Below are 22,670 nucleotides of genomic sequence, written 5' to 3' on the forward strand. Positions count from 1 at the left end.
AGACTCATGATCTTTCTTTGTTATGATGTTTACTAGAATTTAACGGCCAAGAAATTTCTAATTAGTTTACCTTTCTGTTGGCACACCACATTAATTTCAACTAGTTTCCATTGTCTTCAATGAAAATGAAATTGGGGAAAGATGCCAAATTTATGTGTTAACTTGTGTCAAGATTTTCTTTAGTTGAGACAACATTTTGAGGGCACTCTCACTTTAGAAAATTCAACAAATAGCTTCGTAAGCGTGGGTTAGGCCAGTTAGGCCCAGTGTGTCTGCTTTTAGCACTCAAGTTCGAGTTGCTCTTCTTATAATTTAAAGTAATTTAGAATACAGTCTTGTAAAAAAAAAACAAATATGTCAAGATTAGGTTTGGTATCATGTCCTAATTCCCATGACTTCAACTTAAAGCATGAACATGAAGACTACAGGAGCAGCACTAAATAAAGGAAAAAAAAAACCGAAGAAACGGATTGAAGTTACAGGTCTTCTTCAATGGGAATAATATTAATGGCCGTGAGATAAGCAAAAGCATTTTCAACCTCAAAGGGAGGAGTTTTAGCTTTTGTTAAAACGTCTAATATGCTTTTTTAGCTTTGTCTTTAACCCAAAGAATAGAAACCAATCTTCTCCATTTTCCAATAAGCTGAGAAGCCGCTGTCAAAAAAAGCAGGTGAAGGTCTAATCCGAACATCATGTCGAGTAAGAATGACACACACCCAAAGCACTAGTTTTGTAGGTATCTCAAAGCACCTCTGGCTTACAGCTTACAAACCCAAAGCACTTTTTTTTTTTTTTTCACTCCAACATGAGCATCTTTTATCACGAAGATGAACAATCACCAAATCCTTCCAAAAGATGCAAATTTCTTGCTGCTTGTCTCACCGATGCGTTTGCGAATTGCCATACCGGCAGAAAGCTTTCGGTTTCGAGCCGTGCGGAGGAGTGCTTGACAAGCGACTTTGATGAGGAACAGGAAGTAAGCTATGTACCCGAACAAAGATTTTCCATACAAAGTTTTCATGTTTTTATTAATCTATGAGTGTTTTACAGGTTGTTTTATCATTTTTTGTTACTTGTTTTTTTCTCTATCAGGTTATTGTGTCTGCGATTCGAAGCCGTGCTATGGAAAAGCTGAGGCGCAAGCCGCGCAGCTTCTCAGATAGCTTTTCTTTCGTCTACTCTTCAAAATCGGGTGATTTATTCATAACACAGAAAGGAGTGGAAAAGCAGGAGGATCATGAAGACGATGAGAAAGCAGATTTTTTATCGGTTGCAAGCTGCCTTTCTTGCTGCTCAAGCGACGCTGCAAGTAGAGACGTGTTTCTTTCTGTCAAGACAAGCTTGTCGCGCTGTTCGAGCCTTAATGGGATCGAGTTTAGAGATTTTCCAAGGCAGTCCATAATTCAGCAGTTCCGTCATTGTGATGGCTGGCCGTTTGGGCTTTGCCGGAAGGCTGTGTTGCTTCCACCGCTGCCAAAGTCGCCCTCTGAGTCGTGGTTGTGGAAAAAAGGCACTAAGTTTGTTAAGATGGTTTAAAGTCGGAGCTCCTCCACCCCCACCACCAACAAAGGAGGTTCAAAGTTCAAGTTATTCAAAGTTATTTCGTGTCTAGATGATTAAATGGATGGAATATAATTCAATTAGAATAAAGTTTTAGTTGAAATGGTAATGTTATACTTTATGATAAGTAAAGCTATCGTATATGCAAATGCATAACTGGACCGAAATGTCTCTATTTAAATGTGTTATAACGAATTAGTATACTTAAATGTTCTTACCTTGACATATTATAATGATTTAGTGTAACGAAACGTCTATACTTAAATATATTGGTAACACATAAGAAATTATGCAAAATACATAAGTGTACAAAAAATTTCATATCTAAAAATTTCTTATACAAGTGACTTACAATAAATTGTTGATACAAAATGTAAACAAATAAATGAAAATTATTGGACACTTAAATGAAAATACGTAAATTATTGATACAAGTTACTTACAATAAATTGTTAATACCCATGAAATTACAATTAAAAAAAAAAAAGACAAAAAAAATACAAAAAACTGCCATTGAATACATACCTTTAACAGAGTGCGTTTGGTCATTTTAATGTTTCTTATACCAGTTATTTACCATTTCTATTTCTTCTCTACAATCAGACGTTTTGACGGTTTTAAATTTGTCTAATTTCTTGTAAACGTAATCTATGATAAATTAAGATATAGATCATTTTGTTCCGCAGTTTGCAGCTTTAATGAGATTGAGTCTAGATGATTGAATATATTGAATAAAATGGACAGCTAGAATAAAGTTTATTTGTGAGAAACAAAACAACCTTAAACAGAAGAGAGAAAAAACAAAAACAATTAAAAAGTACAAGCCACACAGAAATCGAAAGAACCCCAGAAGCTAAACCCGGAGCACGAGACGAACACCCCTACACAAGAAACTAGAACTAGACGGCGAGTCTTTCAGATTCGAGCAGGGCGTTCAAGCGACGAGCACAGAAAGCTTGGAGACGACGATCGAGTAGACGAAACCTTTTAGCTTCGACCTTTGTGCTTCTTGTTATCGCTCAAGTCACGGCAAACAACATGGAAAACAGCATTAGCAATGTCACCGCGAGAACCCCCTTGTAAAAGCATGCGTCAACGTCATCCTTACCATGTTCAGATTTGAGGAGGAGAGCCTTTAATTCGTCGTAAGTAATTGGTTTTCCGCGAACCTTAGAAGTGACATTGTCAAAACGAGAGCCGACATTGTTGATGACGACTTCAATGACCTCGGTCTCAGGAACTGGAGAACCAGCTAACGTTAGCTTATGCGTAATAGTGTCGACGCGTTGAAGAAATTTAGTAATCGATGAGAAACCGCGAGTAGTGCGATGAAGACGACTACGGAGCTCTGAGATATATTTCTGATGCGAAGAGGCAAATCGTTTCTCCAAAGCTTGCCAAGTTTCGCGAGCGGTATGTTACCGGTGAGCGGTGTCACCAAGCGCATAATGGCTTATGGAGGCATTGATACAGGAGAGAACAAGCTGGTCCTTTTCAGCCAAATCTTTAAAATCAAGGTTGACACTGTCGGTTTTGTTTCCAGCATCGTCGGAGAGAAACTAAGGAGGGCAGGGAGAAGAACCATCCACAAAACACATGAGGTTATGACTCTTAAGCAAAGGAACAATTTGGGACAACCAAATAGGGTAATTACTGGAATCGAGCTTGACGGTGATGACGTGAGAGACGTTGGGAAGAACAGACCGGGCGACAGAAGCAGAGGTAGAAGAGTTGGCCATCGGACAAACAAAATAGTTCCGGTGAAAAGAGAGAAGGATCGAGGGACAACAATCACGAGGTTATGATTGCTTGAAAAACATATGGTAGAACTTAACTTGCCACGGAAGTATGCGGAGAAAGGCAACAATTAGACTGGAGGCGGTTTGTGTTACACTTGTAACACACATACAGAGATTAACGTCGTCTGAGATTATCACAGTACCAAGTGAAGTGATAAAATCGAGGACGACTAATTTAATACATTTGATCGGAGATGAATTCTAAATTGAAGTTGTTATGAATGACTATGAGATTGTAGATAATTCTAAATTTATCTTAAACCCTTTATTTTCAACTCGTGCATCGTTCACCATTCAAATGTGTATATAGTCTTGCAGTGGAAGAAAATCTAGGACGACTAATTCAATACATTTGATCGGAGATGTAACTCGAATTTGGGTAGTTTATTTCGGCCAACGTGGATTCCCATATCCAAAACCAGCTCGAACTAATTCGTGACTAGACCCTATATTTACTTGCTTTCACATGTGTCCAGTCCGAAACATAACGATGTCTGTTGAGTACACGATAACATTTTAGGGGACGTTTGTTGCGCCGGACTATCTCGGACTGGATTAGCTTCAAGGACTAAGCTAGACTGGCTTAGACTAGACTAAACTGGACTAACTTAGTGAAGCGTTTGGTGCAGTATTGGACTAAGAAGCTGGATAATAACAAATTCTAATATTATATTATTTAATATATAAATTATTAATATTTTATTATGATCTTATCTTTTTCTCCATCTTTTCCTACCATTTCCTTCCCACTCTTTTCCTGTTCTCTCATCGTCCCACCCTCTCCCTCTTTTTTTCCTCTTAGACCTCTCAATTCATGTCTCTTTCTCATTCCTTGTCAAACTCCTTATTGATTCAAGTCTCTATTTCTCTGTCCTCCCTCCCTCTCTAGCTATGCGTTGTTCGAACAGAACCTCACGGCTTCAATTTTCCCGACGAGTTGCAGGTTTCCCGATGTGTTTTCCGGCCAACCCTCATTAAATTGGATGAAGTTAGCACTGCCAAAAAATTCATCACCATCCCTAGACCGAGATCCTAGCTTTGAATGCTCGAATCTGTCATGGATTTGAAGAAGCCCAAACAGGCCAAGACTTCCAGGCCATTTTCCGGCCACATTCGACCACATTTTAGCCTCGATTCAGGTAAAATCGTAATCTTGTCACTCCCAGCTTCAATTTGGTATATTTTATATGAAAGTTGATTGTGAAATAGATCTGAAAGAGAGTCGGAAAGTTAATGATTGATCTAGGTGACCGGAGATGACGAGGAGTCTGTCGGGAGTGGTCGTTGAGCATGACGAGGACGAGAAAGAGAGGATAGCCTTAGCTAGTCCCATGGTTATTGGGGGGTCTCGCTAAGACCTCTTAGTGAAGGGTTTTGTCCATGCTAGTCCCCTTTAGTCTCATTAATGTTAGTCCCAGCATGGAACAAACACAGTATTGGACTAATAGCTAATCCAGTCCAATCCAGTCCAACTTAGTGAGGGCAAACAAACGCCCCCTTAGAGTACTATTGCAGTTCCATATTTAACCAAATAAATTGAACGTTCTTTTGTGTGGTCCGTGTCTATGAAACGAATGCGTAAAAAATGGACCGTCAATATGTCATTAATAATGTGACACCATGATTTCCGATAAAACGTAATGACGTGTTATCGTTGCATATTGTTGGCAATTGTTCCATCAACAATATTATCAACTCAACAGAAGCAAATGAAACAAATCAAACGGAAATTACTTGACGAAACAAACTTACAACGTTATACACCATCGCAAATGAAAGAACAGGATGCAACAGTATTCCATTAATAGATCAAGAAAGATATTCTCTTTATTAACTGTCATCAGAAGCTGAACATCTGGCCTGTTTCCAAATATCCAACAAACGCGATTCCAAAAACCGGAAAGCTTCCAACTACGGTAACATTCTCTGAAATTCTGGGATTAAGCTCTTTGCTCAATATATGATCCGGAAAGTCCAGAAGTTCCCAGAACAGAGATCTGCAAACAGAATACAAAATCATATGAGCAAGTCTACAAATAGATTCGCATTGATTTGTACACTACAAGTGGATGTGCCAAACCGGAGTCCCTGCACTGCGGGATAATAACAAACCATGTACCACAAATGCCGAAATGAAAAGCTTGATGCCTAAGCATTGTTTATATTGAAAGACCCCTTTCCAGTTCCCACGGGAAGAGCGATAGAAAATAAGGGGCCGAGTATCATTACCAGACCTAAAATATATATCCTCAAACATGTCAATTTTGATCTTCTATTCTCCTAAGTGAGCTAAATGAGTACGATAATTTTGCTTCAATGCTGCTCATATGGATAAGAAAAGTACCAAATAACTGCACCTATGATTTGATATGGCTTTCTCAAAAGGTAATAATCATGAATTATAAAAGTTATTGACCGAAAATCTTATCTAGCTATAACTTTAATCATCTTTATATTAATACCTTTCCCCACTCAGAACCGAAGCCACTGCATCTCATCTTCAAGTATATCAGCTTAGTTCCCAACTCTGTCTCAACCTTCTTCCTCAAATAGGTCTCCTCAGGCCCGAATGCATCCAAATAGGTAATGTAGCGACTGAAAATGGTCTTCAGTGCATTCACATACTCATCTGACAATGGCTTGACATTCTACAGACAATACGAAAACACAAAAATCAAAAGAATTGCATAGACAGACGACAGTGAAACCACAAAGTCCCTAATGATTATAATACCTCTCCGCTCATACCAACACTGTCATCAAGTTCCATCTTCAAATTAGTAATCATCCCGCCAAACTCCTCAACAGCCTCCGCTGCCCGGAAAACATTTGTGACAACCTCTTTGCCAGTCTGGTCATCAGTATTCTGAGACAACGCCGCCTTCGCTTCATGGACGACACTATTGGGCAATTCATCCCAACTTGCAGCCAGCAAATCCTTGAAAACATTGAGCAGCGCAGGGTCTTTAATGGCAGGCAAGTGACTCACATCATCACTATAAAATTTCCTACTTCCCAACCCCCTCGAAAACGGGGACTTGTAATCATCTGCGAATTTGCAACATACCCACATGGAATTTCAGCAGAAAATAAAAAAATTTACAAAACCCAGATCATTTTGCATCACACGAATCTCAAATACGCAGTTTTTATGCAGAAAATCAGATTGCAACAATAACCCAATTCAAATTTGCTTCATATCTTTAAAAAAATTTCATTGAAACAAGAAATTGAAGTCGAATAAAGAAGGGGAAGGTACCGGAAGAGAGGTCCTTGGCGACGGGGGATGAGGCATTGAAGAGGGTTCGCGCAGCAGCGGCGGAAGAGTGGAGAAGCTGAGAGTGGCGTAGTAGTTGCTGGTTAGCGGCGGCTACTCGATAAGATCTGGAAGAGACTGAGCGGTAGAGCGATCTCAAAGCTATCATCTTCGCCATTATTACGGACGTTTACCAGAAAATCAATGGGCAGGGAAAACTGGGAAAGGAGAGACGGGTCGCAGAACGGCAAGTGGATTTGTTGACACGTTTGGACAACAACAGTTAGCGTCCCAGGTGGAAATTACTTTTGGGCTTTTATGTTGGGTTTCGGCCTATAGTGTTGGGCTGGATACCTGAATTTGTGAGAGCGCATATTTTTTCTTACGATCGCATTGATCGCAGTTAAATAATATTTCTCGAAATTTAAACTCATTAAAACGAAATTTGTTCAGTGGTGATGCTCACCACCACTTGCGCATGGTGAGCCAAAATATTAACGACTTTGGGGTGAGCAGTGGGTCGAGCAAGACTGCTTTAGTCCATCCATATTTATTTTGCTAGATGGCTCCTTTAGGGTTCAGCTCGTTCGTGCAACCTCCCGTGGTCCAACTCCGAGTTTAGTTTGTTGAAGCATGTAAAAATCCAACATAAGAAACACAAAATAAAATACGATGTAAATTTGTTGTTCAACTATTTATAGTATTAGGGTTGGTTTTACGATCCACAAACATTTTTAACGTTATTGATTTGTTATAAAATGCTTTATCCCTTCTAGAATCACTTCCCAACATTGATATAAGATTAATTAAAGAAATGTTGACATGCTGATTTTAAGTGTATGATGGCAAAGTGAGGAGAAAAATAATGTGAATGCAACAATCTTCAAATTTCAAACTGTGAAGTCAAAATTGTCGGACATTTAATGTCCTCATTGCCCACGCAAACACACATTTTCACGCTTTTTTTCAACGCAGGTAGCTGAAATCTTGTGTTTGTATTTCTATCCACGTCTCGAATTCGTAATTTCCACTTTTTAACATTATTATAATAGTTTATAATATTTTACACTTTCCTTAATAATAAAAGATTTTATAAAAGAGAGCATTTTTGCTCATTACTATTTAGTGTGGTGTATGCTCATCATCTTATTTATCACCGTTAAATGAGTTTGAATTTCGAGATTCGCGTAATAGATAAGCACAAATCTCAAAATTCAAACTTATCTAACTGTAATAAATAAGGTGATGAACATACATCACACTAAATGATGTTAAATAAAAATGCACTCTTTATAAAAAAAGATAGCTGAAATCTTGAAGCCTGTAGATCAAATTATTAGACCTTGCTTTGTCCCATTTTCATGTTCCGGAAAGAAACACGTCTTTCGTTATTTAGCTTTTTCTTTTGTTTATTTAATTTCGAAATTTGACCACTTTTAGAAAACTAATTGATGTCCAATCAAGAATGTTGTTGGTGGTTGCTTCTTATATTTTTGGTTAAGCTGGCTGCTTCGCATATGGAATTGGCTGGAGTTTTGTTTGTAATTCTTTTTTTCTTAATATTTTGTTTTAATTTTATAATTCTTTTACACACAGAAACGTATTTCTTTTTGTCTGATTTTTACAAATTGCTGGTAAGTTACTACCCACAAAAACGTCTATATACATATTACATATACACTTTAGCTTAAAGAGTAGATAACGTTTTTAATGCAAAACTTAAACGTGTGACATTGTGACATAGTTAGCACATGGTAGGGCTTAATCCAATTCTCTCACCTTTTAAAATAGAACGTCGTGGTCATTTTGTATTATGGTCTAATGATATTCACCTTCATTTGTAAGTAAGAGATCTTAGGTTTAATTCTCGTCAAAAGTGAATTCAAACTACATTATTATGGGTAGTTCAATGTAAAGTTTAGTTTACTTTCTACCCCTTTAATATAGATAATATTTGTTTGTTAAAAAAAAAAAAAAAAAAAAACTTTGTGGGGCTTAAAAAGTGTGGTTCCCTAATAATTTTTTAATAAAAGAAGTTTAAAAATTTGATTATTGCAGTAATGTTTTATATTTTATAATAAGAGTAGCTTGTCTCAAAATCATTTATGCTTATAAACACTTATGCAGTTATGCTAGAAATGTTTTAATTTGCAAGTAGCATTTTAACACAGTGATAAAAAAATGTTGTACCATTGCATATGATATGAATTTAAACTCTATCAATGACTAATTTAATATCTATTTTACTAACGTTATCCCGCTCGATTAAAAAAGAAGTGCTTTAATTTGAATTGCACTTAAATTTTATTCAAAAATTAAAGTGCTTGCTTTTTAAACAACATGTCAAAATGCATTTATGAAGAGGACAAAGATTGTCTGCCTTCTCATTTCCAGTGTCTTCCCGTGTCCTCCTGTTTGTGTGGTCATGATTAAGCCACGTTAACATTTTATATTATTATTCATTTTGTCTTATTATCTGTATAAAAAAAAAATTATAAAATGTTGACATGCCTTAATCGTGACCATACAAAACAGGAGAGCATGAAAATGCACCGAAAGTGAGAGGGCAGACAATCCTTGTCCTTATCAAGAAACACATGACAGACATTTGATGCAGTGATTCCCCAAAATCATTTCTACTACCAAGAAGGCAAGAAGGAGAAGCATTGAAGATTTTCTACCAAGGTAGTTATAAACGCTTTTATTTTCTACCCGCTGCTTGTGTGAAAGTTAAATTTGTGGTTAAATAAGGCTGAAATGACTATATGAGTCTTTTTAACTCCTAAAAAGGATAGATAACCGTAACTCGCACCCGTTTAAAAAACAAAAAAATTAAACTAAACCGCACATAATACTGTCTTATTCATCTAACCTAATCTAGCTTCTTCCTTTAAAATGCTATATTTATGTACAATTCCATTCCCTCACCTCATCGCATCCCCCTCCATAAGATAAAATGCGTGTCATCACATAAAATCCTTCACAATCTCCTGTCACTATTATTCAAGTCATACTCCAAAGTCCAAAGCCTCTCTCTCTCCTCCTCCTCGTCCTCCTCCTCCTCCTCCTCACCCTCCTTCTCTCCTTATTTCTCTTTCGTACAAATGGCTGCAATCACCTCACCAGAAGTGTTACTCGAAGTCTTTCCATACCTCCGAGTCCTCAAAGACGGCACAATCGACAGAGTCGCCGGAACCCAAGTCGCTCCTCCAGGCTTAGACCCCGAAACTGGAGTTTTATCCAAAGACATCGTCATCTTACCCCAAACCGGCGTCTCAGCCCGACTCTACCGACCCAACACCGCCAAACCTGGCACAAAACTCCCCCTGGTCGTATACCTCCACGGTGGCGCCTTCTGCATATCCTCAGCCGCCGACCCGTGTTACCACACCAGCCTCAACAACCTTGTTGCAGAAGCCAACGCCATCGCAGTTTCAGTAAATTACAGATTAGCCCCTGAGTACCCGCTCCCCACCGCCTATGAAGACTGCTGGGCCACCCTCAACTGGGTTTTTAACGGCGGCGAAGATCGTGATTCGTGGGTCAAGGACCACGTCGATTTCGGGCGCGTGTTTTTGGTCGGAGACAGCGCAGGAGCCAACATTGCACACCACTTGGCCTTACGGATCAAGGACTCCGACCCGGATCCAAAGTTGAAAATTGCCGGGATTGGTATGGTTAATCCTTACTTTTGGGGGAAGAAGCCAATTGGCGGGGAAGTGGGGGATTTGGTGAGGAAGTCAATGGTGGACACGTGGTGGAATTTCGTTTGTCCGTCGGAGAAAGGCAGCGATGACCCGCTTATCAACCCGTTTCTGGACGGAGCGCCGGGGTTGGAGGGGTTGGCTTGTGGGAAAGTGCTTGTTATGGTGGCAGAAAAAGATATATTGAGGGATAGAGGGAGGCTTTACTATGAGGAATTGGTGAAGAGCAAATGGGGAGGGAGGAAGGAGTTGATTGAAACACAAGGGGAGGATCATGATTTTCATATCTTTAATCCCAATTGCGACAAGGCTAAGATCTTGATTAGGGATTTGGGTAAGTTCGTTAATCAAGATTAGTGGAGGTTGAATGGATTGGAAGCATTTGTTTTAGTTTGTGGGAAGTCTTGTTACGTGGGAAAATGACAAAGTGAAGGCCATTTTCAATAGTGGGATTCCTTTGTCAATGTTTGTCATTCATTGTTATTGTTGCTGCAGTTGTCTTTGTTTTTTTTGTAAGGTGATTTGCCTTGTTGACAGATGTGAAGGCCATTTTCAATAGTGGGATCGTCTCTGGATCCTTTCATTAAATTCATCTAATCAATTCAGATCTTTAAAATTTGATCAAATGGTTAAAAACAGGAATTCACTTTAAAAATTATAATAACTTTAACCGTTGGATCAAAATTTAAGGGTTCAAATTGATGAATTTAATGAATTTGATGAAAGGAATCCGAAGTAGATCCATTTGCAATGAAATAAATAAAAGCTACTTTCAATAGGATTGTACTTTTGTCAATGTTTGTCATTCATTGTTGTTGTTGCAGTTGTCTTTGTTTCATTTGTAAGGTGATTCGCCTTGTTGATAAATGCCGAAAGGGGTCATCTCTGGATCCCTTTAATCAAATCCACTTAATTAACCAATATGGGTCTTTAAATTTGATTCAACGGTTAAAAATAAGGGTTCATTTTAAAAATTATAATAACTTTAGTCGTTGGATTAAATTTTAAAGGTCCGAATTGATGAATTTGATGGATTTGATGAAAAAGATCCCTTTCGGATAGATGCAATGAAATAAATAAAAGCTACTTGCAACAGGATTGTACTTCTCGTTCAAAAAAAAAAAAAGAAAAAAGAAAAAAAGGATTGTACTAGTGTGATCTATTAACGGGGTTGGGAGCAACATAATAATTGGAAAGGGAGAAACGAACGCGGAATCTCATAGAATGAGGAGAAAAGAACTCGGAATCTCATCGAAAGAGAAATAGGAGATCAAACAAAGAATTTTTAAGTAGGGTTATTATACAAAATAGTCCATCAGATTTGCATGATCAATAGAAATGGTTAATGAGATTGAAAATCTATAGAAATGGTCCATGAGATTGTCCACTATTCATGATTTTTGTCATTCCGTTAAAAACTCTTTGAGCAATTTTCAAAACTTCGTAAATCAATCGATTTTTAACCAAATTCGACTCATAATATATCAAAATGTAGATAAGAAAGTGTAGAACAATATTATACCTATTTAGAAGCCCAATGATTGCCGGAGATAGCCGGAAAATAGCCTGAAATGTGACTAGTCCATTGGAAAACTGGAAAACTCTTCGGAAACTGGGTAAATTTTAAATCTTCATAACTTCTTCAACACTCAATCAAATCGAGTAATTCAAAAACAAAAATCATACTTCTCAATAAGACGAAGAGAATGATATCTTTCTTTACTGCTAAATCGCCGTGGTTTGCCCGAAAAACTGCTCGAAAGTGGCTAACTCGAAAATGGTTAGGCACTTTCGAGCCGTTGTCTGACCAAACTACGGTGAGTTAGCCTTCGAAAAAGGTACCATTCTCTTCGTCTCGTCAAGAAGTATTATTTTCGTTTTTGAATCACTTGATTTGGTTGAGTATTGAAAAAGTTATGAACGTTTAAATTTTATCCAATTTCTAGCAAGTTTTCCAATTTTTCTGCGGACCAGTCACCTTTCAAGCTATTTTTCGGCCATCTTCGGCAACCATTGTGCTTCCAAATAGATATAATCTTATTCTACACTTTCCTATCTTCATTTTGATATATTATGGGTCGAATTTGGTAAAGAAATGATTAAGTTACAAAGCTTTGAAAATTGCCCAAAATCGTTTATAACAGAAGGACCAAAATCATGGACGGTGGACAATCTCAGGGACCATTTCTATTGATTTTCAATCTCAAAAACCATTTCTATTGATCATGCAAATCTCAAAGACCATTTTGTATAATAACCCTTTTAAGTATAAAGGTGAATTATCAACTGAGTTATAAATTTTCTTGTGTTATTGAATAATCCTAGAATTAAGTCTAAATCAAACCTTAGCTTTAGGCGTCTCTAATGGGGTAGGCAAACAAAATAAGTAAAACTGTACTATAAAAACTAAGGTGTCATGCTGTATGTTCAATTTTCTAAACAAATTATTATTTTCTTTCATCTTTAACCTTTACTTTTATATTTGCCTGCGTGACTTGTGCAAATAAGATTTGACTACTCACTTAATCTTTATTGGATATGCTCAGCCAAAAAGTAAATATATCAAATTAAACCTTGGCTTTGTTTATATAGAGGACAACCTGTTCCCGACAAAAAGATGTGCGTAACGTGGACAGTTTAAAAGACGTTTCTTTGGGATGGCATTGTTCACGGAGAGTGGCCTATATGAAATAAGTTCAATGTCACCGGATATTCCGATCCAATAACGTAACACCATGAGGATTGAAATTCAAACATATTATTACTTCATTGAAACGGGACACCACGATAGGAGTGGCGCTTTTCGATGTAGTATGTAAAAGGCGATGTGTTTCACAAAATTAAATAGGAAGGTAAGAAGCAAAGGAGACTGATGGAACACCCTTTTCATGTACTATGAACACAATCCATCAGTAAATTTAAACCAACATGGTAACGGTTTTAATTGAAAGTAGAAAATTCTCCAAATATAACAGACGCATCTAGATGCAGCAAGTTTTATGAAACTAGTCTTACATACGCCCATTGTTCAAAGCAATGGAAACCATTCAATGCCTTCTGAAACAGTGAAGACTCGTTTCACACTCACAACTCTCTAGAACACGACAGTGTCGAGCATTGTTCCCAGGGTCTGAACGATGTTGGAGGACATCAGGTTGGAGACATGTTCTTCGAGATGCTTCTTCGCATCCTGCCTTCCTACATTGGCAATTGCAAGCTTCTCGGGTGGTAACTCATCCTCCTCTTGAACTGCTTTGTTGTATTTGACAGCCAAGTTCTTCATCTCCTGCAGAAGCCAAAAGAAAAAAGAAGTTCATCGTGACTTTGGGCGATTAAATTTTAGAGGACCTATAATCAATCCAAACCAGCTCACACTTTGAATTTCCTGAACAAAACATTCCAACAGTCCCTCTAGCAAGAGAGGATAGACCTATAGTACAAAGGGTAACCTCAAACCTTTTCGAAAATTAATTCTGGCAGGTCCTTATAGTTTTTATTCTGTGAGGACAAGGACCCCTAACCAGGCACACAACACTGAGACAGGTCTCCATTGGTTTTTTCTTAAACTACAATCCTAGATTTTTGGACAGTCAAAGAAATATCTTGACCTGCCTAGCAGACAACCAGATTTAATGGTTTAAAACTTACATAAACTACTCCTATGAACATTCTACCACATGAAAGTTGTTACGGCAGATTATCAGGCATACGGTGGCCCTAAATTGCTTTCCTTATCATCCACCACCTACTACTCACCTTCAATAGAAACCATAACCAACGGATGACCTCATACTGATAAAGAAAGCAAAGTGCACACGATGCTAATAGACTAACTTGGTTCCATGGGTAAATATCACTAACATGTACTTGAGCGATAAACACCCAATTCAACATAAAAATTCAATAGCCCAAACCATCACACTTAAGGTTCAAAAAACCTTGCTTACCTCAACAGTTTGCTCATTTGTCTTTGAATGATTATCAAATCGCCTAAGTGTCAGCCCATCTGTCCATTTCTTCTTGTGGAGGTTAAGCAGCATTTTCTCCTCAAGCTCATTCTTTCTGTAATTAATAGCTATAGAGTAATAATGCCGGTTCAACCCATGGATCAATGCCTGAAGAGGAAATTGCATTAAGTCAAAAAGTGGTGATCACAAAGAATGGAGATTAAAATTACTTGTTTAGGACTTACTTGAATGGATGGCTTATTCAGATGCCCAAGATTTGAAGTTGTCTGCCGTGGTTCTTGGCCGAGCATCATTGTTTGTGGGTTAATGAGGCGGAAGGCATCTATGACGACCTTTCCCTTCACGCTCTGGATGGGATCAACCACCACAGCCACAGCACGTTGATTCAAAGCTTCAAAGCTCTGCAAGAATAAAAGCATAACAATTACTTACCACAGCCCTCCTACACCAACCAACAATCAAGTTTCTAATCAAGGGCATCACTGCCGGTAATGGTATACCATTACTCAATCTTAGTTGATGAAAAAAAAGGAGCAAAGCATGTTGTACATGAACACACATATGATCTTGGTAAACTATTAGGAATTTAAACACATCAAAGATTCAACGTCAGTGGCAACTAAAAATAAATATGTAGAATTAAACCTAGAGAAATTTAAGCCTAGAGGAAATCCTCATATTTGGGGTCCAAAGAGGAAGACTGTAACAACAAAATAGACAGAAGTTAATAGCCAATACAGAGCAATGCCAATGAGCCTAAAAACCAGCTATTTTCTTCATAACAAAGACATCAACATGCATTGATGTCCACAAATAAATATAATATCTAATATTAAGAGAAACTAATATAACAGAAAAAAAAATTTCTACGCATGGTTAGAAGTTTGTGTTATCTCAACAAAAAAATGAATTGAACTCAATGAAATATTACGTATGAATCAAACCAACCTGCTGTGTATTAATGTCCACACCAGATAGCCAACAGCCAAATCCAGGATGCGAGTGGTACCACCCTACCACCATCTCCGGTCTGCATTGCCAATCAGTAGAACATATATTATGATAGGGAATCAGCATAACTAGACAGTCATTCATAACAAGAAAAGTGCAGAAGCAGCAGAACACAGAGTGAAACCATGACACAATTGTATAAGTATTATACAAGTTAACAATGCAGGTTCTAATAAGCTATTCTAACTAATCATCTAACACAAACTTCACGTTGCACTCATCTTCACGAAAATCCACGATTATCAAGCTTCTCACAAACGGAAATGAAAAATTTAAAACTCAGAGCTACATTGGAAATCCATGCACGAACGCCTTCTACAATAAAATTCTCCAACTGAATCATACAGTTCTTATTAACTTAGTGGTTTTCCGAAAAGAAAAAAAAACGATTGAATGTAATATATGTGCAAGCCAGAAGAAGCAATGACATGTTTATCACTTAAAACTCGGAAAACGGAACTTGTGGAAAGCATTTTCAACAACTACCCAAAATTTCATTAATCAAAGTGGAAAAGTGGATACCTTCCAGTCTGCTTCAGCATATCAAGCATGTTAGTCTGGAAAACATGGTCAACAGCTTCGACACTAACACCAGTACCACTCTGCGGCATCGCAAAGACATCGACAACTCGAACAGTGTACTCATCCACAAACTCACCGAGCATCAATCCCATCACTTCCATGGGGACTCCCGCCCTTCCTATTAATTATCAAGTCCCAAAGCACGAGTAAGAAAAAAATTTAACTACATATAAGAACTCCAGAAACCCTAATTACGATCCCAAATGAATAATTTAGACATGATTTACTAACATACTAGCCTATTTTGGGTTTTGAAATCCAAAAAACAAATCCCAAATCCAATGTCCAGAAAGCATCAAATCCCTAAACCCCAATTTCGAGATTCGAAATTCAAGCTGATTCGAGAAGACGTAAATTACTGGAAGATAGAAAGAGGAAGGAGAGAGCTTCACCGTGCTTGAGCATCTTGAGGAGGGCAAGGGAGGAGATGTAAACCTGCTCGGAGGAATCTAGGGTGGGGGAATCTGGAGGAGGGTGGCCCAAAGCTCCTCCGGCGCCGGCGAACATCCTCTGAAGCCTCTCCATGCCAGACATTCTCTTCGCTTTCAGTGTGTTGGGTTTGGGGAGCTCTCTGCTTTTCTTTTCTAGCAAGACAGCTCTGCTCTCGTTTATAAATAAATATTCGGAAAAATCCTCTTTATATTAAAATTTGTTTAATTTTATCTGATAGGCCGTTATTTGATTGGTCCAGTTAATAGTTTGGGCTGCTTATGACTAGTGGGCTGAGCCTACGATGAAATACAAACATTTTCTGCCCAAACTAGAGACAAATATGAGGGCACTGCTATTTCATCTTTTTTTTTTTTTTTGGTCAAATGATGGATTCTGCCCAAACTAGAGACAAATATGAGGGCACTGCTATTTCATCTTTTTTTTTTTGTCAAATGATGGATTTGTTAAATTTAGATGTTAGATTAGGGAGCCGACGGGGTTCGAACACACGCCGTAGTGCAAGGGTAATACTCCTCTCCACCACTATGGTAGAGGGGCACTTGCAATGCTATTTCATTTTTCACATGAGAAGTTTTTCAATGTAACTATTAAACTACACTGTGGTTTTAATAGTGCAGTTTGTAACACGATTTTATCAATTAGTGCCATAATTTGAAATGTAAGTCTGTCATCTACTTATATTATAAACATTTTTCTTAAGAGGTAAAATAATTTTATTAGATACGAATGGAAACGTTTATAAACTTAGCAAGAGCATATAAAACCATTCCTATTCATGGCAACCACCATTTCTACAAAAATTAAGATGCAACTAAGTGCGCTGCTTCATTACAAAACCGTGGAGTATAAACAAACACTACTGGTATAATAAAAATTTGACAGGATTAAAAGGTAAAGTAAAAAAGGATGTAAGTCATATTAAAGGTAAAAATTTAAGGATAATACTTGTGGCAATTGAAAATGTGGCAAAACATATGACAATAGTAGCGACATTCATATCTTATATATACCATAATCATAGTAAGTGGCCCAGTGCTAAGGGCGCATATTCTGGCTCTTAAAATACAAAAAAACAAGAAGATTCTGGGTTCGAAACTCCAAGTTGGTGACTTTGCTTGACTGTGGCCAGGAGGAGATTGAAATGCCTTTGTGAGTCTTATCGGCCCTAGAAATGAGTGGATAAACGTGGCTTGCCACCAGTTGTTCCCATTTTTAAAAATAAAAAAAAAAACTTATATATACCATGTTAGTTTCCTATACACAATTGAGTCCCACAATATATTTTAACTAAAATTATTGTTTAGCTATGGTGATTTACACAATTAACCACACGACTAAATACTCTCACATATATTAGAGAATATTATTAATGATTTCTATGTGTCTAAATAATATTATTATTGCTTTAAAAAAAATCATTAAAACACTCACAATATATCTCTTGGTTGATTAGTGGTTGATTACCAACCATTCTTCTCTCACTTTTGGCAATTATTAATTCAAAGGGTTGGACTGGAATTAATCATTAATCCGAATAATGGGTATGAAACTTCATTCAAATTTACTTTGAAAAGAGGATTGTTTTGTTGAGAGTATGAATCCAACATCCAATAAGTAGGAAAATTGCATGTTTAAGTAATTAGGCTACTCTTCATATTGCCAATTAGTCTTTCAGTTGTAACAACGAAATGTCAATACAATTTAATGCACCTTAAATGTTTCATATGAACCAAATGCCACTAAGAAAACACGACGTTCAAGTTCCTTGATATCTGAAATTTCTTTGTATACTAGAAGAATGTAACAGCGTGTGGCTTGTAGTTGCAGACTTACAGCTATCATGAGCACACAACGTACAATGAAACGATCAAAATCAAAATGCCTAATGCTAATGGAGGCGAAAGACTGAACAAGTTGTAAGTTGGTGATGATAAGGACAGCAGTGGCCACAAATTAATGAATTTCCAGACGTTAAATACTGGAATTTTCCGATACCAATATTAATACATGTTGAAAAACGTACGCGTTTAGGAATATTAGTGGACGTTCTGAATCAGTCTACAATAGAAGTCTCAAGGTGGCAAATTATGTCACTTTGTATACGGTCTAGTGATATTTATCTTCATTTGTAAGAGGTTTTAGGTTCGATTCTCGTAAAAAACGATTTTGAACCATATTATTGATATCCCATTGTAAGACTACGCTCACCTTCTCCTCATAGTGTAGATAATATCGTTTGTTGAAAAAAAAAAAAGTTTGACGAGTTATATGTAGTCTCTAACCATATTATTTTAAATTCCATTCTTTTAAAATTTAGGGAGGGGAGAGTTTCGAACCCCCGGAACACATGTGTACAAACTCATCACTTTGTCCACTAGGATACTGAACCACATGCCATGTCGCATGTATTCGGATAAGCAAAAAAATGTTTCCTAGTTGTGGATATGATTCATGAATTTTCCACGGCAACAATGCATATGAATTTTTCGAAGTACATTGCTATTTTGAAAATTATTTGCATGCGAAAATTTTACGTGACTACTTGTGAGATCAGTACGTTGCTATATGTGAAATATATACCAACATGGTATTTTTTACATGTTATGGATAAACAGTATATAATATTTCTAAGTACGTGAGATTTACGTGGAATTAGTATATATACATGTTGGTATTGAAGTACAAACATGCTTTTTCCATGATCTTGTTTTTGACAAACTATCATCGCACAATTAACCAAGCACAAAGAATAAACAAACAACAAAAACACCACACAAAAGAAAACGCACGCGCATTGAACACAAAGAATGGTTTTGTCAAAACTCCTACGTCCACTCCGTGGATTACCGAGATATTTCACTAGTATGAAACCCCTTTGATTTACAAGAAAAACCTCCTTTGCTTCGACAAACCCTAGGTCTTAATATCTCGCACTGTGAATTTCTATCGTAGGAAAGAAAGTGTACTTTTCTATTCTAATAAGAAAGTACACTTTCTTTCCTTTTCCAATTAGGCTTATAGGATTCTTAATTTGTACAAAGAAACTTAATTTTTTTCCTAATCCTTGTAGAACAAGAATTTGTCTACTTTTAATTTCCTTAATACAATCCTAAACAAAATATCTGTCGGAAATTTTTAAAATTGGACTGAAAATTTTCACTATATAAAGCCTACAACTTCAGGTTCATGACATACCTGCATTCCTCTTGATCAACCGCCTTCCTTTTAGATTCTTAAAACCTCTACTTATTCTCTCAGATTTACTTTCAAAATATTAAGTCCTGTGCATCACCTTGATCTCTTCCAATACCATTCATGGCAAAATCATGTCTTCACTCTCCCACTAATGGAAGCCTCATCACTGTTCTTAGCATTGATGGAGGTGGAATAAGAGGGATTATTCCTGGAACTATACTCAGTTTTCTGGAGTCTGAGCTTCAGGTAAATTGACTAATGCATGAGAACTCATATATATATGCCTATTACTTAGGCTCATTATCCTAACATCATGTTATATTGTTACTAATACGATTCAACCATATCGTAACACGTGATGGGCGGCGAATTTAAAACTTCGGAGTTGTAGTATCAAGAAATGTATATACATGTGTTTTAATTCTGGTAGATTGATATAATAACACCAAGTTATGTTGGCTATATGCAGAAACTGGATGGCAAGGATGCAAGGCTTGCAGATTATTTTGATGTGATTACAGGGACTAGCACAGGTGGCCTTGTAACTGCCATGCTTACCACCCCAGATGAAAACAATCGTCCCTTGTATGCTGCTAAAGATATTAACGCTTTTTATCTTGAACACTGCCCTAAAATTTTTCCCCAAGACAGGTATATATTGTCAGATATATTAGCTCTTAAATTTGTTAATTTATGTTATACGGTGACTATATATTAACTGAAAAATAACCTAGCTATTTTCCTTTTAACAACAGTTCTATTGTTGATAACCTCGCTAAGAACTTGAAAGTTTTAGGAGGACCAAAATATGATGGGAAGTATTTACATTCCGTAGTAAAGGAAAAGTTAGGAGACAAACACTTGCGCCGCACCTTAACTAACGTTGTAATCCCAACTTTTGATATAAAGCGGCTCCAACCAGTTATCTTCTCCAGCTATCAGGTTTGTTTCTCTCTTAATTCGAACATTATATATACATATATATGGGTCAATATTTTCTTACTGAGAGTCTGCTATTGTATTGCTAAACTGTGAATCTCTCGTACCCTCAAAAATCAATCTGATCAAAAGTTCATGTTCAAATTCTGACAATATGAGTATCTCATATACTGCCAAAACTTTCTTGTTTATGTTCTTATATTCTGCTCCTTGCAATGGTTCTTGATTTTGTATATGCATTTCTGTCGTGATTTTAGTTGAAAAAGAACAATAGCCTAGATGTTTTGCTATCGGATATATGTATCGGAACTTCAGCAGCTCCATACTACCTTCCAGCATATCAATTTAAATCGACTAATCCAACTGGTGAAACAAGAGAATTCAATCTCACTGATGGTGGCGTGGCTGCTAATAACCCGGTATTGATCCGAAAACTTAATTAATTTTCACTATGAACACACGTGTCTGTTCATTAATTTTGAGTATTAATTATTTTTTGTTCTTTTGTTTTAGGCTTTGGTTGCTATGAGCGAAGTTACAAAACAAATCCACAAGGGTAACCCTGATTTCGTTCCTTTGGGTGTAAATGAAAATTTGTATGAGCGGTTCCTAGTTATATCTCTGGGTACCGGTACAACATCTGAGGAGAAGTACGATGCCAAGGAAGCATCTGAGTGGGGTGCTTTGGGATGGTTGATTGGATCTAATTTTTCAGCTCCTCTGGTAGACATATTCAGTCAAGCGAGTAGTGACATGGTTGATTTCCACCTTGCTACCGTTTTTCAAGCTCTTGAGTCTCCAGACAATTATCTTCGAATTCAGGTACGTGTGAACACAATCATTTTACGATCCAATAACATTTTGATTCAGTAAAGTGAAGAAAATATTATTAGACTAAATGATTAATTTTAACATAGCGAATTAACCTAGCTAGTAAGATATGTATAAAAATTAATGCGTGAAAGTGAAAAATTACTGCAGGATGACACACTGAGTGGAACTCTGGCTTCTGTGGATATTGCTACTTCGGGAAACTTAAATGATCTCGTAAAAGTTGGGGAGAAATTGTTAAACAAACCAGTTTCAAGAGTTGACTTCGATACTGGAAAAGCAAAGCCTGTTCATCCTGAAATTACAAATCAAGAGGCTCTCATAAGGTATTGAATACTGCATAAGCACATCACCAAATCCAAAATTAATTTTAAGTTGTAGAACTATATGTGTATATCAAATTTCACTGACTATTTCTTCTTTCAAAAATTGATTCCATGTGCAGGGTGGCCGGAGTTCTCTCAAGGGAGAGGGCTGAAAGGAGCAAAGTTCATGAACTGAAATCATCATCACCAAATGGAAAGGACGCAGCATCCAACTGATCTTTATATATTCCAGGGCAAAATACAATACTGACCGTATATACACTTCTACATGTATACGATTATATACTATTGAATTTATCCCCTTCATTCAGTTATTTGTCTATGAAAAACAAAAAAGCTATCATAAAGCCATGATGAAATGATAGCTAAACAATTATTTGTCTTGTAATTCAGTACTGAACTTATTTTCTCTCAATAAATACATGTTGGTTCTGATATTAGCATTGTGCCCTTCATTTTTTATTCATGTGATAATCGAGGTAGAGCATACTGCTAGCTCTAGCTAACCCAAGTTAAGTTTCTTTGTTCTTTATTTGAAAGGTTATATATACTACCCAAGTATTTTATTTTAGCATAAGTTTTCCTTTTCCTTCTAAGGTAATCCCATGAATTAGAAACGTAACATGGATATCCCAAATAATTAATTGAAACAGACCAGCTCGATCGGAGTTGAGCCAAATAAAGAACAGTACGGCAAAAACTGGATTTTGGTACTATATGGTGTAACCGAGCCATGCATGAATTATTAAGGAACTAATCGTAAAAAAGAAACAAAAATGTTATTCATAAAGAAAACGAAACTTCTACTTTGCGGAGAATACTCACACATCGGTAGCCAATTTAGTATTCTGGACTTTGACGGTTTGAGCCAAGAAAAAGAATTCCGGACATTTGAATTTTTTTGTGTGAAACGAAAAAGTCTTCTATTTTTTTTTTTGTCATACACGACCTCATGAGGTTCGAATCCACACTATGGTTTTAGAGCAATACTCATCTCTACCATTGTGGTAAAAGATCACTTCCGAAACAAAAAAATCTTTCCTCCG

At 37.0% G+C, this 22,670-nt stretch overlaps 5 protein-coding genes across 5 annotated transcripts; 3 read left to right on the forward strand and 2 right to left on the reverse strand.

The window, feature by feature from the left end:
• The first annotated feature begins 805 nt into the window (after positions 1–805).
• On the forward strand, positions 806–1,763 carry LOC103957032. The gene is made up of 2 exons (XM_009369095.3): positions 806–976; positions 1,093–1,763. Exons 1-2 carry the CDS (start codon positions 806–808, stop codon positions 1,534–1,536), a joined length of 615 nt encoding a protein of 204 aa, XP_009367370.1. The 3' UTR covers positions 1,537–1,763.
• Positions 1,764–5,069: 3,306 nt separating this feature from the next.
• LOC103957030 (succinate dehydrogenase subunit 5, mitochondrial) lies at positions 5,070–6,813 on the reverse strand. Its single transcript, XM_009369094.3, has 4 exons — positions 6,619–6,813; positions 6,094–6,407; positions 5,822–6,007; positions 5,070–5,356 (listed from the first exon to the last, which is right to left on the reverse strand). The coding sequence occupies exons 1-4, from the start codon at positions 6,791–6,793 to the stop codon at positions 5,300–5,302; spliced, it is 732 nt and encodes a 243-aa protein (XP_009367369.1). The 5' UTR covers positions 6,794–6,813; the 3' UTR covers positions 5,070–5,299.
• Positions 6,814–9,532: 2,719 nt separating this feature from the next.
• LOC103957037 (probable carboxylesterase 2) lies at positions 9,533–11,115 on the forward strand. Its single transcript, XM_009369100.3, has one exon. The coding sequence runs from the start codon at positions 9,720–9,722 to the stop codon at positions 10,674–10,676; it is 957 nt and encodes a 318-aa protein (XP_009367375.2). The 5' UTR covers positions 9,533–9,719; the 3' UTR covers positions 10,677–11,115.
• Positions 11,116–13,232: 2,117 nt separating this feature from the next.
• On the reverse strand, positions 13,233–16,469 carry LOC103957038 (26S proteasome non-ATPase regulatory subunit 14 homolog). Its single transcript, XM_009369101.3, has 6 exons — positions 16,273–16,469; positions 15,821–15,998; positions 15,236–15,317; positions 14,512–14,688; positions 14,267–14,434; positions 13,233–13,605 (listed from the first exon to the last, which is right to left on the reverse strand). The coding sequence occupies exons 1-6, from the start codon at positions 16,412–16,414 to the stop codon at positions 13,414–13,416; spliced, it is 939 nt and encodes a 312-aa protein (XP_009367376.1). The 5' UTR covers positions 16,415–16,469; the 3' UTR covers positions 13,233–13,413.
• A 3,075-nt stretch (positions 16,470–19,544) lies between these two features.
• Positions 19,545–21,840, forward strand: LOC125475773 (patatin-like protein 2). The gene is made up of 7 exons (XM_048581114.1): positions 19,545–19,774; positions 19,998–20,179; positions 20,284–20,470; positions 20,725–20,886; positions 20,981–21,289; positions 21,449–21,624; positions 21,744–21,840. The coding sequence occupies exons 1-7, from the start codon at positions 19,649–19,651 to the stop codon at positions 21,838–21,840; spliced, it is 1,239 nt and encodes a 412-aa protein (XP_048437071.1). The 5' UTR covers positions 19,545–19,648.
• The last annotated feature ends 830 nt before the right edge of the window (positions 21,841–22,670 follow it).

This window comes from the organism of the source record quoted next, unplaced genomic scaffold (genome assembly GCF_019419815.1).
Source record: "Pyrus x bretschneideri cultivar Hongxiangsu unplaced genomic scaffold, Pyrus_bretschneideri_v1 Contig1, whole genome shotgun sequence".
In the NCBI taxonomy this organism is placed as follows: Eukaryota; Viridiplantae; Streptophyta; class Magnoliopsida; order Rosales; family Rosaceae; genus Pyrus; species Pyrus x bretschneideri.

Excerpts from the sequence above, each read along its gene's own strand:
- LOC103957032 (XM_009369095.3), top strand. The coding sequence starts at position 806 with ATGAGCATCTTTTATCACGAAGATGAACAATCACCAAATCCTTCCAAA. Across the intron at positions 977-1,092 it reads ACTTTGATGAGGAACAGGAA|GTTATTGTGTCTGCGATTCG; the intron begins GTAAGCTATGTA and ends TTTCTCTATCAG.
- LOC103957030 (XM_009369094.3), bottom strand. The coding sequence starts at position 6,793 with ATGGCGAAGATGATAGCTTTGAGATCGCTCTACCGCTCAGTCTCTTCC. Across the intron at positions 6,408-6,618 it reads CGCCAAGGACCTCTCTTCCG|ATGATTACAAGTCCCCGTTT; the intron begins GTACCTTCCCCT and ends GCAAATTCGCAG. Across the intron at positions 5,357-5,821 it reads TCGGTTCTGAGTGGGGAAAG|ATCTCTGTTCTGGGAACTTC; the intron begins GTATTAATATAA and ends TTCTGTTTGCAG.
- LOC103957037 (XM_009369100.3), top strand. The coding sequence starts at position 9,720 with ATGGCTGCAATCACCTCACCAGAAGTGTTACTCGAAGTCTTTCCATAC.
- LOC103957038 (XM_009369101.3), bottom strand. The coding sequence starts at position 16,414 with ATGTCTGGCATGGAGAGGCTTCAGAGGATGTTCGCCGGCGCCGGAGGA. Across the intron at positions 15,999-16,272 it reads CCTCAAGATGCTCAAGCACG|GAAGGGCGGGAGTCCCCATG; the intron begins GTGAAGCTCTCT and ends GATAATTAATAG. Across the intron at positions 14,689-15,235 it reads TGGACATTAATACACAGCAG|AGCTTTGAAGCTTTGAATCA; the intron begins GTTGGTTTGATT and ends TTATTCTTGCAG.
- LOC125475773 (XM_048581114.1), top strand. The coding sequence starts at position 19,649 with ATGGCAAAATCATGTCTTCACTCTCCCACTAATGGAAGCCTCATCACT. Across the intron at positions 20,471-20,724 it reads TTATCTTCTCCAGCTATCAG|TTGAAAAAGAACAATAGCCT; the intron begins GTTTGTTTCTCT and ends TCGTGATTTTAG. Across the intron at positions 21,625-21,743 it reads AATCAAGAGGCTCTCATAAG|GGTGGCCGGAGTTCTCTCAA; the intron begins GTATTGAATACT and ends TTCCATGTGCAG.